The sequence below is a fragment of the Gymnoscopelus braueri genome (genome assembly GCF_963280865.1).
Source record: "Gymnoscopelus braueri genome assembly, chromosome: 6".
NCBI lineage: Eukaryota > Metazoa > Chordata > Actinopteri > Myctophiformes > Myctophidae > Gymnoscopelus > Gymnoscopelus braueri.
This window is the reverse complement of record NC_137607.1, coordinates 49674862-49689113: the sequence shown is the minus strand read 5'-3', so window position 1 is coordinate 49689113 and position 14252 is coordinate 49674862. Positions and strand designations below refer to the sequence as shown.

The 14252-nt window shown below is 41.9% G+C and overlaps 1 protein-coding gene across 6 annotated transcripts in view; it reads left to right on the top strand.

Moving 5' to 3' along the window:
* The first annotated feature begins 1191 nt into the window (after nucleotides 1-1191).
* The window catches only part of cep350 (centrosomal protein 350), a 46499-nt gene continuing 33438 nt past the window's right edge, over nucleotides 1192-14252 (top strand). For 4 of the 6 annotated variants that reach the window (XM_080429768.1, XM_080429769.1, XM_080429771.1 and 1 more), the window contains exons 1-9: nucleotides 1192-1549; nucleotides 4201-4281; nucleotides 4925-4968; nucleotides 5162-5273; nucleotides 5460-5628; nucleotides 7449-8065; nucleotides 8245-8358; nucleotides 10134-10265; nucleotides 12937-13053. In XM_080429768.1, the coding sequence (XP_080285894.1) occupies nucleotides 4206-4281; nucleotides 4925-4968; nucleotides 5162-5273; nucleotides 5460-5628; nucleotides 7449-8065; nucleotides 8245-8358; nucleotides 10134-10265; nucleotides 12937-13053 (1381 nt within the window). In that variant the 5' untranslated portion in view covers nucleotides 1192-1549; nucleotides 4201-4205. Of the gene's footprint in view, nucleotides 1563-4200; nucleotides 4282-4924; nucleotides 4969-5161; nucleotides 5274-5459; nucleotides 5629-7448; nucleotides 8066-8244; nucleotides 8359-10133; nucleotides 10266-12936; nucleotides 13054-14252 lie in introns of all 6 variants that reach the window. The other 2 variants (XM_080429770.1, XM_080429767.1) reach the window with 2 other exon arrangements.

Genomic DNA, 14252 nt, shown 5'->3' with positions numbered 1-14252 from the left:
TACATTTACTCAATTACTGTACTTAAGTACAATTTTAAGTATTTTTACTTTACTGGAGTACTTCCAAGATTCAATACTTTTACTTCTACTCCACTACCTTCTTCATTGCATTATTGATACTTTTACTTGAGTAAAACATTTTAGTACTTTTTCCACCACTATTCAGAGGGACCTGACCGTGGACACGCCCACACCTCATCCAACGTGTTGAACCCTAACCTCGCGTCACCAGTCTTTCCACCTCGGAGGAAAACTCATAGGGAAAACTGGACAGTAGTTTGGGGCCAGGGCGCCAGGCTGTCAGTCAGCTATGACGTCAGTACTGCGATGGTAGTACTGTGACGTCAGGCATGTCCATATATGGGCATTTTATCCAGACAGACCCTCAGAGAGACAATTTGCCTCTGAGATGTAGAGGAGTAATTAAAAGTATTGAAGCACTGATTGAAAATTGGAAATACTCGACTAAAGTAAAAAAAAAAAACTCAAAATTGTACCTAAGTGCAGTACTTGAGTAAATGTACTTAGTTACTTTCCACCACTGAGAATAGATAACAAAAATACGTAATCCCAGCCTGGGATTAGTATAACAACCAACCCACCTCCTGGGATTCCCAGGAGGTGGGTTTGTTGGTCCACTGCACAGCAGGGGGCGCTCTTTCTCAACATGAGTGCAACACAATGTTACTGGTGGTAGGTTTTTGCCTGCAATCATGATATCATATCAGTTTAGTTCACTTCCTCTTCATTAACATGAGTAGGGTTACTAATTATAACATAGTAACATAGTGTATAATAAATTAGCATACGTCAAATTATTAAAGTATACAAATGTGTTAAAAGAGCTAGATTCATGAAATCGACGTTAGAACAAATTTAGCACAATGAGTGGGTATTCGTGAACATTATTATATCATTTATAGTGTTTCTTTTTTTTATTATTTAATTGTGACAATTTTCAAATTAGATTTAAACGCAATCGAAAAGGGTTACAGTCAAAGGCAAAACAAAGTACCTTATGTAGAGTGCAATCGCGATATTTCCGCCAGCGTTGCCATGTCCGCTTATTATAAGCGACTTTGGGCTTCTTTTCATAGACCTGGTTGCTTATTTCTCTCACAAATATGGCAACGCCGATGTAGAGTGCAATCGCGATATTTCCGCATATCATCAGACAGTTTTCCTATGGTTTTGTCAATGGTGGATGGATAGTCAACCGATCGCTCTTGAAACATCAACATTGTAACCCGGGAAAAGGGCACCTTAGAGGCGGGTAGCTTCCCTGTCTGACCAGGAGGACTGATCTGTTGCCAGGAGGACGATCAAGACTCCGTTTAACGCACAATGATCAGTGCAGGTTGCTAACAAAGTAGCTCATCTGTATACTAACACATTAGCTCGGTAACATTAGCCTGCTAAGTTAGCAGTAAGACCTATACAAAGACAGTGGGGGGTATAAAGTAGTCCAAAGAAGTTTGGTTTTTCCTCATCATGAAGGCGTCGTGTTGATTATGGACAATTAAAGGAGATCGGATCGTTGGCCTAAAAGGTAACGTTATGTTGTTTTTATTTAACATCAATCGTCTGAAGTTGGATCTAACAATACTGAGGCAGCTAATGTTCATGTTGGCTAGCGAGCGGCTGGGAGTGGGACTACTCCCTTCAGTACAATGCGACAATCTGCCGAAATAAAGTTTAGTTTAAGGGCCGATTACGTGGCTATAGCACTTGGAACGTATTTATATATATATATCATACACATAGCAGGTAAATGATCGTCTAACTTAATACAGCGGAGTCGGGTGCATCATCCATAATCACTTATGTATGTTACACCGGTAAAACTTAACTGTAAGTTCATGTCAGGAAATGGGTCTGTCTGTTATCTGAAAGAGACATTATTTACAGTCTTTACTGTTTCAATGCGGTTTGTTGGCGATTATAAAGCAGTAATAATGCAACTCCAAGCCGACGACTGGAGGGTAACATTAAGATTGGTTGCTATAGCTACTCAAATGGGTGTTTGTTCTCCTCTGTGTTATAATGAAACACATATAACTGTTGACTTAGTAATGTGACCGAAACCACTTTTCAACCAAGGCGTTTTGTTAAATGTATATGTTTTTTGTTTCCATGTATAAAGTTACCGTCCCCCTCCTATCATAAAATAGCTAGCGTCAGCTTTTCCTGTTGGTCAGATGACAGTTTCTTGTTGCTTGGAAGTGATCTAACAGTCCAAACGGGATGTGTGAATTTACACTTTGAGCAGTTGGCATCAAAATAGACTTGAAGTATCAAAAGTTAAAATACTAAAATGTTTGAAAATAGCAGATCTACAAGCTCCCAACGCGTTGCGATTGTGAGCTTGTATGAATAAAATAGGGCTAAAGTGGTTAATATACTTTTTAATAATATAATCATGTATATCTGCAAAGTAACTAGTAACTAACTAAAGTTTTCAAATAATTGTAGTGGAGTAAAGGTATACTATTTGCCTCTGAGATGTAGTGGAGATTAAGTATAGAAAATGGGAAATACTGCAGTAAAGTAAAAAATATCTAAAAATTGTACAGTACTTGAGTAAATGTACTTAGTTACTTTACACAACTGACTTTGAGTGCCGAAGGTCATCGATACTGCCAGCTCTGGTATAATGGATGTCCAATACAATCAGAGTCAGTGTGGGTCTGGATGGTGATAGTGGGGCTTTTCAAAAGTTCCTCTAACTCGGGCAGAACTGATTCTAATTCTTCTCTTAACTGTTGGCTTGGCATGATCACCTGCGTCATACGTTTGTTATGAGCCAGCCGGCATGATGTGGAAAGGAATGACTGGAGTGTGAAATATGAGATGTCTGAGCGATCCCTGTATTTTCCCTGAAAACGCAGATAAAAATGCCAAAAAAGCAAGGTGAGAAAATTGACACACTGCTTGTCTCAAGAGTCAGAACAAAATCAACCCCATTGTTTCATGACTCTTGAGGTTCTGGTTACATCATCAAAGACCAGGGTAGGTAGGTCTGCTTCACTCTAACCTGACCGGTATCTTAGGTAAACATCACGTGCTTGGCATGTGTCAGAATCCTCTCCTGCTCATCTTCCCACATGGAAATCTTTAGAGGAATTTGCTGCTGCTGAACCGGTTTTAAATGGCAGGATATCTGCCTACCATCAGCAGCCTGCCATTTAAGATTAATTATTTATTCAGCTTCGAGTCAGTTCAGAATGATGCAAAATGCCAACTTGTCATGTAGGCTATGGCAGGGGTTTGCACTAACGTTTGCCCGACTGCCCGTGGCAAGTAAATTAAACGTTCGGGCAAGTGGAGTTTGTTTTCAGGTTGCCTGACGGGCAAATGCGTTCCATCTACATTAAATATTATTGGCTATTTATGAAGAACAATGCTACCTTTTTACAACTAGCAGTTGCACTCATTCAGGTTTTTCGCCACTCTGCAGTTATCGATTGGATTCAACATTTCAATTGTTCTACAAGCGCAAATTATACCCATCATTTTATAATGGCCGATTTACTTTTCGGGCAAATGGGCATGACCTTTGGGCAAGTAGAACATGACCTGTACTTGCCTGGTAGGCAAGTGCCTCTGAGACCTTAGTGTCAACCCCTGGGCTATGGGCTCTTGACATACTTTACATATATGGGATTGAAACTGTCGCATCACAATGCATTGTGATCTTGTAGATCTGCTATTTCTGAAAATGTTTGGGGAAAAAATATGAGAGAAATATTATCGTCACAATATGGTATTATCCGCCCGATATCGATATTGAGGTATTTGGTAAAAAAAAATCATGATATGAGATTTGTTTCTATATCGCCCAGACCTACTCTCAGGGGCTTTCACACTCACAAGATATTGCTAAGTGGTTTGCATGTACATAGCCATTGTTATTGTATCTTACAACTCTGTGAAGTCTGTGTGGCTTTTCTGGCTAAACTGGTTATTAATACATTATAATTACTATTTTGTATTTGTGTGCATTATACTGTGGCTTCCTTTCTCTCTTTTTCATATTGTGGCCTGTTTGGTAATCCTTTCTTCCACCTTTTTTGTGGATTAATAATATTGAGAGCTGGGAATAAAGCATGGCAGTGGACACAGTGGATCCCAAGGGCGGCTAATGTTGGAGGTTGTGTGCATGATGGTTGTGTGACATGTCTGCTGTGTGACCCTGTGCAGGAGAGATGAGGAGCAGCAAGACGGCTGAGGTATCTCTCAACAGCTCTTCTCAGCAGCCTTCTAGCCTGGACAATGTCAGAGGTGCATGCCATGGGACATCTACTCTGTTCTTCTCATTCTTTTGCATAGTACTTATCCTAGTGTCCACCCAACACATTATCATATTAAAAGTATTGAACAGATTATATTAGAATTAGTTGGTTGGGGGAAGTTGTCATAGAAAGAAGTTCCCTAACTCAGTGTATATCAACCCTGGCAAACGTCCCAATTTTGCGCCGGGGCTACTGCTGAGGTGTGCCGCGCCGTTTGAAGAAGGTTTGAAAAAATATCATTTTGAAATTTTTATTGGAAGCTGAAAAGCTACAAGTTTGCATGTCTGAATAATGCAAAAACAGAAATATTTGTTTGCATTTGCTTTTTTTCTCCCCCATATATTTTCATGATAAAAAAGTGCGTATCGTATCGAAATCGTATTGAAGTTGTGTGCCCAATATCGTATCGTATCGTTTCGTGAAATTAGTGTATCGGCACACCCCTACTGTGTGTATATAGATATACCGTATATATATATATATATAATTATATATATATATATATATATATACCGTATATCTAGGTGTGCCCTGGGATTTTTTGGCTATGCCAGGTGTGCCTTGGCACAAAAAAGGTTGATAGACACTGCCCTAACTCACATCCTCATTTGTTTCTGTCGTTTCTTTCCCAGATCATACAGCTCCATGGAAAGGCCTGGCTCACTCCAAAGCTGCTGTAAGTACATTAGAGAGATGCTTTGCTTCCTAAAGTTTGCTTTGTTATATTAGTCAGCTCCCTACGGTGAATAGCCATTTTTGGGGGAGAAATTATGTTCCGTTTGAAACAAATCTCTTGAGATGACGATGAGGTGATGGCTCTCCGTCCTCCTCGTTCATAGCCTCATTTTATTTTTTAACCCTCCTTCCAGTTGCGGCACATCGAGAACCGGCTTGAGGCAGCTCCAGGAACAGGGGTTTTCCTAGCCTCTGTTATGGACCACAAGAAGAGTTCCTCAGCCTCCAGGAAGGTCAGATGCAGAGGTAAGAGGACCTTCATTTAAAACCAGAAAATACAGAATGAGATATTGTATAATGTTTTAGCTATAGCTCAGGCAGTGGACATGTGGGAAATATACACACTATATACTGTACAGAAGGCAATTTTTACATTTGCATATATTTTGAGTTTTTCAACGTGAGATTAAAACAACCATACTCCTACTTCAGATGGGCGACAAATGGATGATGTGGGAGGAGGGTCATCCAAATGGAGGGGGCGAGGACACCAGAGCCCAGAAAAGAGCAGTTCTCGCAGCCCACTGAGAAACACCACCCAGGACAGCAATGTCTGCAGAAACAACAGTGTGGAGTTCAGAGAGCCGCTGGCCTCCTACAGGTAAAACGCTGAGGCCCTGCCATGGACCATCCATCGCCCACCTCTCTTTGCAGTCTTAGATCTGTCACGTCAAGTAGTGTTTGTGCTTTGTCAGGAAGAAACTGAATTTACAAATTGCAGTTAATTTCACTGCTGGATGTTTTCCGCCTTTTGAATTATTGTGTCAATTGGTCATCTTTTTCTTTTTAGACTTCGTACAGCCAGAAGAGCTCTTTTAGACAAATAACAGTCTGGCCCTGAGGTTCTTTAGTACACAACACGTCTATTCACAGAACATATGCTCTTGACACCCCCCCACTTGAATAGCTTACGTGCCTCTGCAATAAGAGGTTTAACCACTTAAGCCCTATTTTATATTTCATTGTACGATGGTATTGCACAGTGAAAATAGCTGATCTATAAGCTCACAGTGCTTTGCACTGCAATACGTTGTGAGTTTATAGAATGGCTACTTCTTTCTGTTTTCAAGGATTTCTGAACATTTTTGCCTAAGTGGTTTAGCTGTGTTTTACCCAAGGATCATTGTAAAGCCTTGGACACAAGTATTCCCTTAGGCCTATTACTCAAAAGGGCAAATGTATTAAAAACATTTGGTATTCCATTATTAATTTAGATGGTTTTAATATCTATTGCTGCATGTAGATGATTTATACATTTTTATTTTTTATATTAATTGCTCCAAATATTCCTTGTTGTCCATGGCTTCCTCAGTAATGTAGTGATGACGCCATACCTTGCACCACTGTTTACAAATATATAACCACAAGACTGACATTTTTTAACAAGCAATACCATTAACCTATATAGCTGTAGTCGAGCTGTTTAGATTGTGATAACACTGGATAGGATAATTCCTTTTAACAGGACGTTCATGAAAGTCCTTGCGGGCTTGTTTCCAATGAGGGCCTGTGAGCAATTAGGGGTTAAGAGTCTTGCTCAGGGACAAATTTCATTTCATCGACACATATGCTGACCTGGCCTGGAATCGTACCTGGGGCAACCAGGGCCTCTGGCTCCCTAGGCGGGCTCACTAACCACTCAGCTATGGCCGCCCCTGGACATCACCTTTGTGTGCATGTCTATACTTATCGCTTCTCCACAGAATTGATTATGAAAGAAAACAATACCAAAATGATTATGTGATATCCACACACAAAAAAAGAATGGAATGTGCTTTAGATCATTCGTCATTTTTTGTATTTGGTTTTGTTGATGGTATGCACACAGAGCGATGGTGAGGTCTTGTATCTTGCACGTATGCAGTTAGTGTACCAGTAATGCAATCAGATTTCGAGTTACATCTATCAACAAACCATTTTTCTGTTGGTTTCATGAAAGTATTCATGCTGGTAATATTGGTGAAATCACTGCCATAATTGCGTGGCAAAAGCTAATTACATAATGCAGCATAAAGACTAGAAACCGAAAATTGAACCATCAAAGAAGTCATGAACCACAACTTCTCTATAATTGCAGCCATTAACAGAAACATGGCTTTCAGATGACACAAAAAAAATAACTCTCTGTGACCACAGCTGTGCAAGTCCAGTGGCTTGAAATAAAATAAAAAACACGTTTTTCAGACGCCCATCACCTTGTTGTCGTACAGAAAAGCTCTGTGTGAAATGGGGTAATATTTGATATTTAAAATCAGTTTATTTTAATCTAAAGATTGAGATTCAACGCAAGTTTTGATCATTCAGAAAAGTGACAGATGCACGTGTCCCCTGCATATATCGTCCACATATCCATTTGTACACGCTCAGATTTAAATGAACACTGAGGATTTTACTGTGTGCGTGATTTGGTTCTTCTTCTAGGGAAGCCACCCCTCCACCGCTTCCCCCCTCCCAGCCGGAGCCCCCCTACAGCCAGCAGTCCTACCCAGCCTCGGATCCCTCCCTCAGTCAGCTGGTCTACAAGAGAGACACCAGGGACAGACAGACGGACAGGGACCTGGACAGCACACACTCCTCGGCTCTGGAGAGCACCGAGGTTCGCTACCTCAACGACCGGCCGGCCCTGGACGCTTTGAGGACCGTGGCCCCCTCGCATACCACCGGGGGGAGAGCCGGTGAGGACGGCACGCCTAAAGCACACCTCACGCATTGCGCGAACAGCCAGGCGTCGGCCACATCTGTAACTCCAGGCCCCCCCCTCCTAGACCACGCTGTGGGGGAGAACTCGGCCTCCTCCAGCCCTGGTTCAGCCTCCCAGCGGCTGGAGAACCTGCGTCGACGTCAGCCCGATGATAAACTGGAGAAGCTGAAGGAGCGTATCCGCAAGCAGAGGGAACACCTGGAAGAGGCTGCAGGGAGAGACCGGCTGCTGGGCTCTCTGGATCAGCCTATACAGGGAGCTATGGGAGGTACCACCACTATGCCCACAGCGACAGTACGCAAAGTGGCAGCCGCACCACCCGCGCCTATATACAAAGGTAGTTTTGCTATTGTATTCAGCACATTTGCGTTTTGGTGTATGAGCTGAATATGAATAAAACGCATGTGAATAACTTACTTTAGCAGGGTTCGTTGATAGTTACACAGTACAGTCAATGTAAAGTATTCTTACAGTGACTTACAGTGCAGTGTAACTCTCACTCATCTCTTCTATCAGGTTTCAACTGCAGCGAGACGAAGCTTCGGACTCCTGATGGGAAAGTGTGGAAGGAGGAGGAGTTCCACAACCTCAGCAGGGAAATCTATAGGGACCTGTCACGACAGCTTGCTGGTGAGCCTGCAGTACAGTACACACAATCGTTAGGCTCATAGACCCCATTTAAGCATGATAATCCAGATTCATACTTCGTCATACGACGGTGTTGCATGCCGATAAGTGGAAATAAGGAGCTGGGCCTTTTTTTTTGTTAGTTTATGTTGTGTGTGCATATGAATGCAGTTTCAGCTGCTGTTCAAACAGGCAGTTCAAATCTTGTCAGTTGGTCCTGCTCTTCCAGCATAGCCTCCATATCTGTGTTTATGTGCACTTGTGCAGCTATAGTTGAAGGCAGTATCAAGGATTAAGTCAATGGAGAGAGAGGTTTGGAGAGAGAGGTTTGTGAACTAGTCGTGTGTGTGTGTGTGTGTGTGTGTGTGTGTGTGTGTGTGTGTGTGTGTGTGGTTGTATAGAGAGATAATTTGGATACATCTTGATATTACTCCAAGAGAGTATATGAGTAAGAGGCATATGAAATGATGTTTAAGTGGTGTCTTACACACTTAATCTTCTTTCTACATACTAAACAGGCCTGCTGAGGATCCATTGTGTGACATCATGTAGTGGTTAATTTACTTCGAGTACAGTCCTAGAGCAGAACAAACCCTATTTGAGGTCATTGAAGATAAACAGTAGACTGCACTGTTTTTCTTTTCATTAGACATAAAGTTTAACTAACATGTCAGGTTCTGCGATGTAAATATCCAGACTCTTATATGCTTTCTTTTCCCTGCTCTGTAGCCTAGCCTGGGATTCTGGCAGGGATTTTCAAACTACACTAAAGAAGCATCTTACAGAATTGAAAATGACATCTTGTGTTTGTAAAGATGTGCACTGTTTTGGTTTTCAAAATTAAAAGGATTGAATGGAAACACTTCCAGACAGAAGCCTGAGTTCCAAGCCCCTATAACTCGGGAGACGTTATGTCCTGAACGCTAGGGCATTGTGTGTGTGTGTGTGTGTGTGTGTGTGTGTGTGTGTGTGTGTGTGTGTGTGTGTGTGTGTGTGTGTGTGTGTGTGTGTGTGTGTGTGTGTGTGTGTGTGTGTGTGTGTGTGTGTGTGTGTGTGTGTGTGTGTGTGTGTGTGTGTGTGTGTGGTTAGGGTTTCTCTGCAGCACAGTTTCCAGGCATGTTGCCACAACCACGGCATAGCAGCAGCACTGGTGTCTTTCACATACGCACAGGGATCTCATTTTCCTAGAATGTTCTCTGTCCTTGTTATCCCACGTGGATCTCTGTAAGCTCCCGGACTTTGCTGTTGGCTGATTTCTCCCACCATCCTTACTCATACTTGATATAAATAAGTATAGTAGAATCGGATGATCGGTCAGGATTGGTAGTCAGTTATGAGAATGAAAAACTTTGCCATGAATTTAAGTGTGTGTGTGTGTGTGTGTGTGTGGTAATTGCAGCAACAATAAATAATTGTTATTATTTTACTTTAATTGTTTAAATAGTTTTTGCCAAAATTGATTTTACCCATTAAACTGATATTTACTGACTGTATTCTGTACATCAGCCAACTGTGCAAACAAATGCGGCAGTGTAAATCTATTGGCAGAGTTTCTTATTCAAGAGTTGAACATGCCGGTTGTTGCATTAGCGTTTACTCTTCCCACACATCACACAAAGCTTATGTGTCTTATCCAATTGCTGTCGGTTAATTTAAGCTGTTTATAAGCACGCTATGTAAAAAATATATTTGTCATCCCTTGGTCTAAGTTTCTTCTACTGCACCCTTTGGCTCATTTCCTGTGTGTGCGTGTGTTGTTGGTTTTGTTTTGTGTACAGAGAGTACCAGATCCAGGCAACAGCAGCAGCGGGACCAGAGGCCAGAAGATGCGTCCAAAGAGAGAAGGCCTCCGAAACCTGTCAGGAAGGTCCATAAAGCTGCTCCTGTCTCAGACCCAGACACCAAACAAGGTAGATTTTCCCCTTTTTATTTTATTTGTATCATCCTCTTTCATTGTCCCCGTTAAGCCTGCAGCATACTGCAAACAACGCAGAATTTCTTTCTGTATACACTGTTGGAACGGTGATTTGACCTCAGATCTTTGCTGTTTGTTTACAGCAGCGTCCAACGTGCTTTGACATCATTTGTCTTGGAGATTTCACTGTTTCTGGTTCCATTAATTAATTGCCATGTGGTTGTGTTTGTAGTTTCTCAGAGAGGGATTATAGAAGTTAATATCTTAAGACAACCTTTCTTCAAAACTGTCCACAGTATGTTGCTGACAGATTGCAGAAACAAGACAATATAAATCATGAGTGCATGCTTTGAGTGTCTGACCAATCACTCGTGATGTTCGGCTAGTAAACATCTTGTAGGTGTAAGAACTGCCGAACCAAACGCTGCCAAGGCACTGACGAAGTTCTTATGACATCACTGTGTTCTTATTGACCTGCCGAAGCCGAGAAAGGTTCTTGTTCGGTCGGACTATGCTGCAGCCTTCACCCCCCCCCCCCCCCCTATCTCACCTCTCTCAGTAACACTTTTGCTCTTTCTCTCTCTCTATCTCTCTCTATCTCTCTCTCGATGCAATCATCGTTTGGCTGGTGGCATGTCGGCAATTTCACAGCCTGATGTCCATTCATTAACACCAAGAATCTCACTCCAGGGGAGACTACACAAACTGATAGCAGAGCTGGATGATAAATAAAGTTTCCATCCAGCCTACCCAGCCCATTTATAAATAAAATACAAAGAGGAGTAGTTTACACTCATCTCCAAAATAAGTAGGTTTTTGGGCTGTACTCAGAATTTGTCATGCTGTAACAGTTAGTCGATGGCAGCAGTCAAGTGTCTTCATTTGGGTAGGGGAGATAAATCCAGTTTGCATTTAAAGGTACAGTACTATCTACGATCAAACACTGCGGCCAGCTCACTGCTTTGAATGGAGCGCTTCACTGCATGCTCAATGAATCGTGAAGTTGTATTGGCCAAGGGGGACATGATGCCAGAAGCACCACAACACCTTTTAAAGACAAACTTTCCCCTTGGTGGAGGTCTGTGCTGTACTGAGCACATTTTCTAGTTCCGTTTTGTTGTCACATTCAATAGGGAACCCCTGTCAACACGGCGGTAGCTGTCCATCCACTCCATTGTACCATAACGTGCCGCGAGGGTTCCAATACCTGAACCAGAACCACTGCTGGCAGCTCAGGTCGTGTTTCTCCAAGGATAAACGTCCAGTATGTTTGACATGCTGATTGTGACTGGCAGAATAGAGGCAGCCTTATAGTGGAATGTAGAATGGCAACTGCTTGCTGCTTTAACCTGGTTGTAGTGGAGCCCTGACAGCTGAGAATACTGACCCTGGTACACTCAAAGAGATGTCCCTCAACGCACACATGCCAGACACATACTTGTGTGCTCACACACATAAGCATATGAACACTTTCCCCTCTCTCTGTTGCTCTCTTTGGCGCACGCACACACACACACACACACACACACACACACACACTCACACACACACTCACACACACGAATGCATGTTCTCACTTAGTCAAGATTCAGAGCTTTATCTCAAACAATGCAAGAGAGACATCTCTTGGTTGTCAGGACAAACACAGCACCGTAAACATCCATCACTATGTGCCATAATGCAATGGACATGTCGGACAGGGCCTGTTACCAAGCCTAAGTTGTGAGCATTAAATGTTTGCTTCCATTTGTTCCTGTTTTCTAGCCCACAAACACGTTTTACTCCCTCCCTCTCTCGGCCTGGTCTAGTCTATGCTCCTAGCAAGAAGTATAAATAGCCCTCCAAAATCTGTGATCAAGTTCAGCCCCGTGTTGGCTCATCCTCCCGACACAAACAGCTGCTTGGGTTGTAGCTGTGCAGCTTCATTACCGGCCACTGCTTTACACTGGTGTGCATGGTGCTGCAGTGCACACAAGTTGCAGCGGTGGTGATTGGAAGGTCAAATGAATTTGAAAGGCAGAATTCGATGAATTTGCATTCAAAGATATCGCTGTCCTTTCGTATGTGTTTATTGCAGATGTCAGTGTGTTGCTGTCTTTTTTTCCCCTTCTTACCGTTTCCTTCAGCTACCAAAGTTGATCCTCGTTTGAGTAATCTAGTAAACTCAATTATAATGTCTTTTCAAGGACAGTACAGATTTCCTGCAGTTAAACGGCTCTATTAGGGTTATTGAATCCATAGAGGCCTATTGTATTATTTGCATGAAAAGGATAGTGTATGCGCATCCAGGTGCCCAGGTGCAGGACAAACAACAGTACATAAAAGAAAATAAGGTCCACTGTTTTATTTCATGCAAACATTAGAACGCAATAAAACAGCGGAGCTTATTTTCACCAGTGTGCGTACCTCATTTTCTTTTATCTGTTGTATTATTTCCCTGTATTTCTTTCCTGTATTCATTGTATGTTTCTGTGTGTATGTTTGAGCTGTGTGTTTTTGCATGTGTGTTATTTAAGTGTAACCATATTTGCTGACACAGGGCTATATGTCCTCTCAGTTGATGCTCGCACGTACTGTACAGTATATGGCCTTTGAAACACCAGTGCGTTATTAAACTATAGGGGTGTTAATTACCATGACGATATGTACTCTCTGTGTTCCCACAGTGATTGGCCCTTCGTCGTGGCGGGAGGGCCAGAAGTTGGTGAAGATGGTGCTGGGTCCAGCTCCCAGGCTGCCCAGTAAGGATCAGCCTCAGCCAGCTGACAGACTGAGTAAGACAGGTGGGCCTGGAGACCTACACGCTCACATCTCTATACACGCTACTAAACCCTGTCTTATGTTACCACGTTCATCTTTTTCACTGATGGCAGCTCCAGCACTTATACTGTACATACATTATTTGTCTAGGACTTCACGTTTGAGTGCAGAAAAGAAAGTGTAATTAGCAATAATATGCTAATTGATTATTGCAATTTACAAATCACAAAAAAAACAACAGTTTAGCTAAAGATATTTCAGATGGCCTCTTAAAGGTATTCTGGTGCTTGGCAGGATAAAACGTGGAAGTGGAATTGCACGTTTCATTTTATTTCAAACATATTTATTTAAAATCCTAAGCATCAGATTTTAATATCCTCCCTGCCCTGTAATTTATGTAAGTAAATAAGTAAGTAAATAAATAAAACTTGTAGGTGTCTGCATATTGTCACTCAGATTGCAATGCAGAAAATCTTCCTTTCCCCACATACATCCATATTCTCCTCCTTTTCCTTCACAGCTGTCTGTACGTTTCGTTTCACCTCTGACCTGTCAATCTCACATTTCCGTCTCCTCAGCTCTTGCACCACCTCACACTAAGTTCAAACTTAGCCTAGTTAGAGCATGAATGGATTCTAAGTCAAGACCTAAGCATTTCTACACACACAAATGAGCTATAACGTATCTTAATAGTTACACAAGCCCTTAGGCAGCACTAACGTCTACTTAACGATGGCACATCACTTTTACTTCAACAAATTGAATAAGACAAATGACCCCATCATTGCCAATGCACTTTGCAAGATAGATTGCATCTATTGTATATTTAAGATGATGTTGACATTTACGTGAGACTCCACTTCAAGAGAGACAGATCCACAAAACCGTGTTGTGTAGGGCAGTGTGCAGGGTTACACTAGCCCTATACGAGCAGAGCACATGCCATAAAGTTATCGAGTGAGATAATTAACGTCTGAGTCTCTCCGTTTACTCCTCGTGTTTACAGGTTAAACCAGTGTGTATTTGATCAAATTACTTTCTGCAACTACATAGATTATATAGCAATATATAGCAACTATATGCAGTAGATTACATGTATGCACTACTAGCTTTAGCTTACAGTATGTTATTCCATAAACAGTCATGATGCAACATAATTTAATAACCCACTAGTTAAAACTAACTAGTGGCTACTACGCCTCTCTAGTAGGGACTTCACACC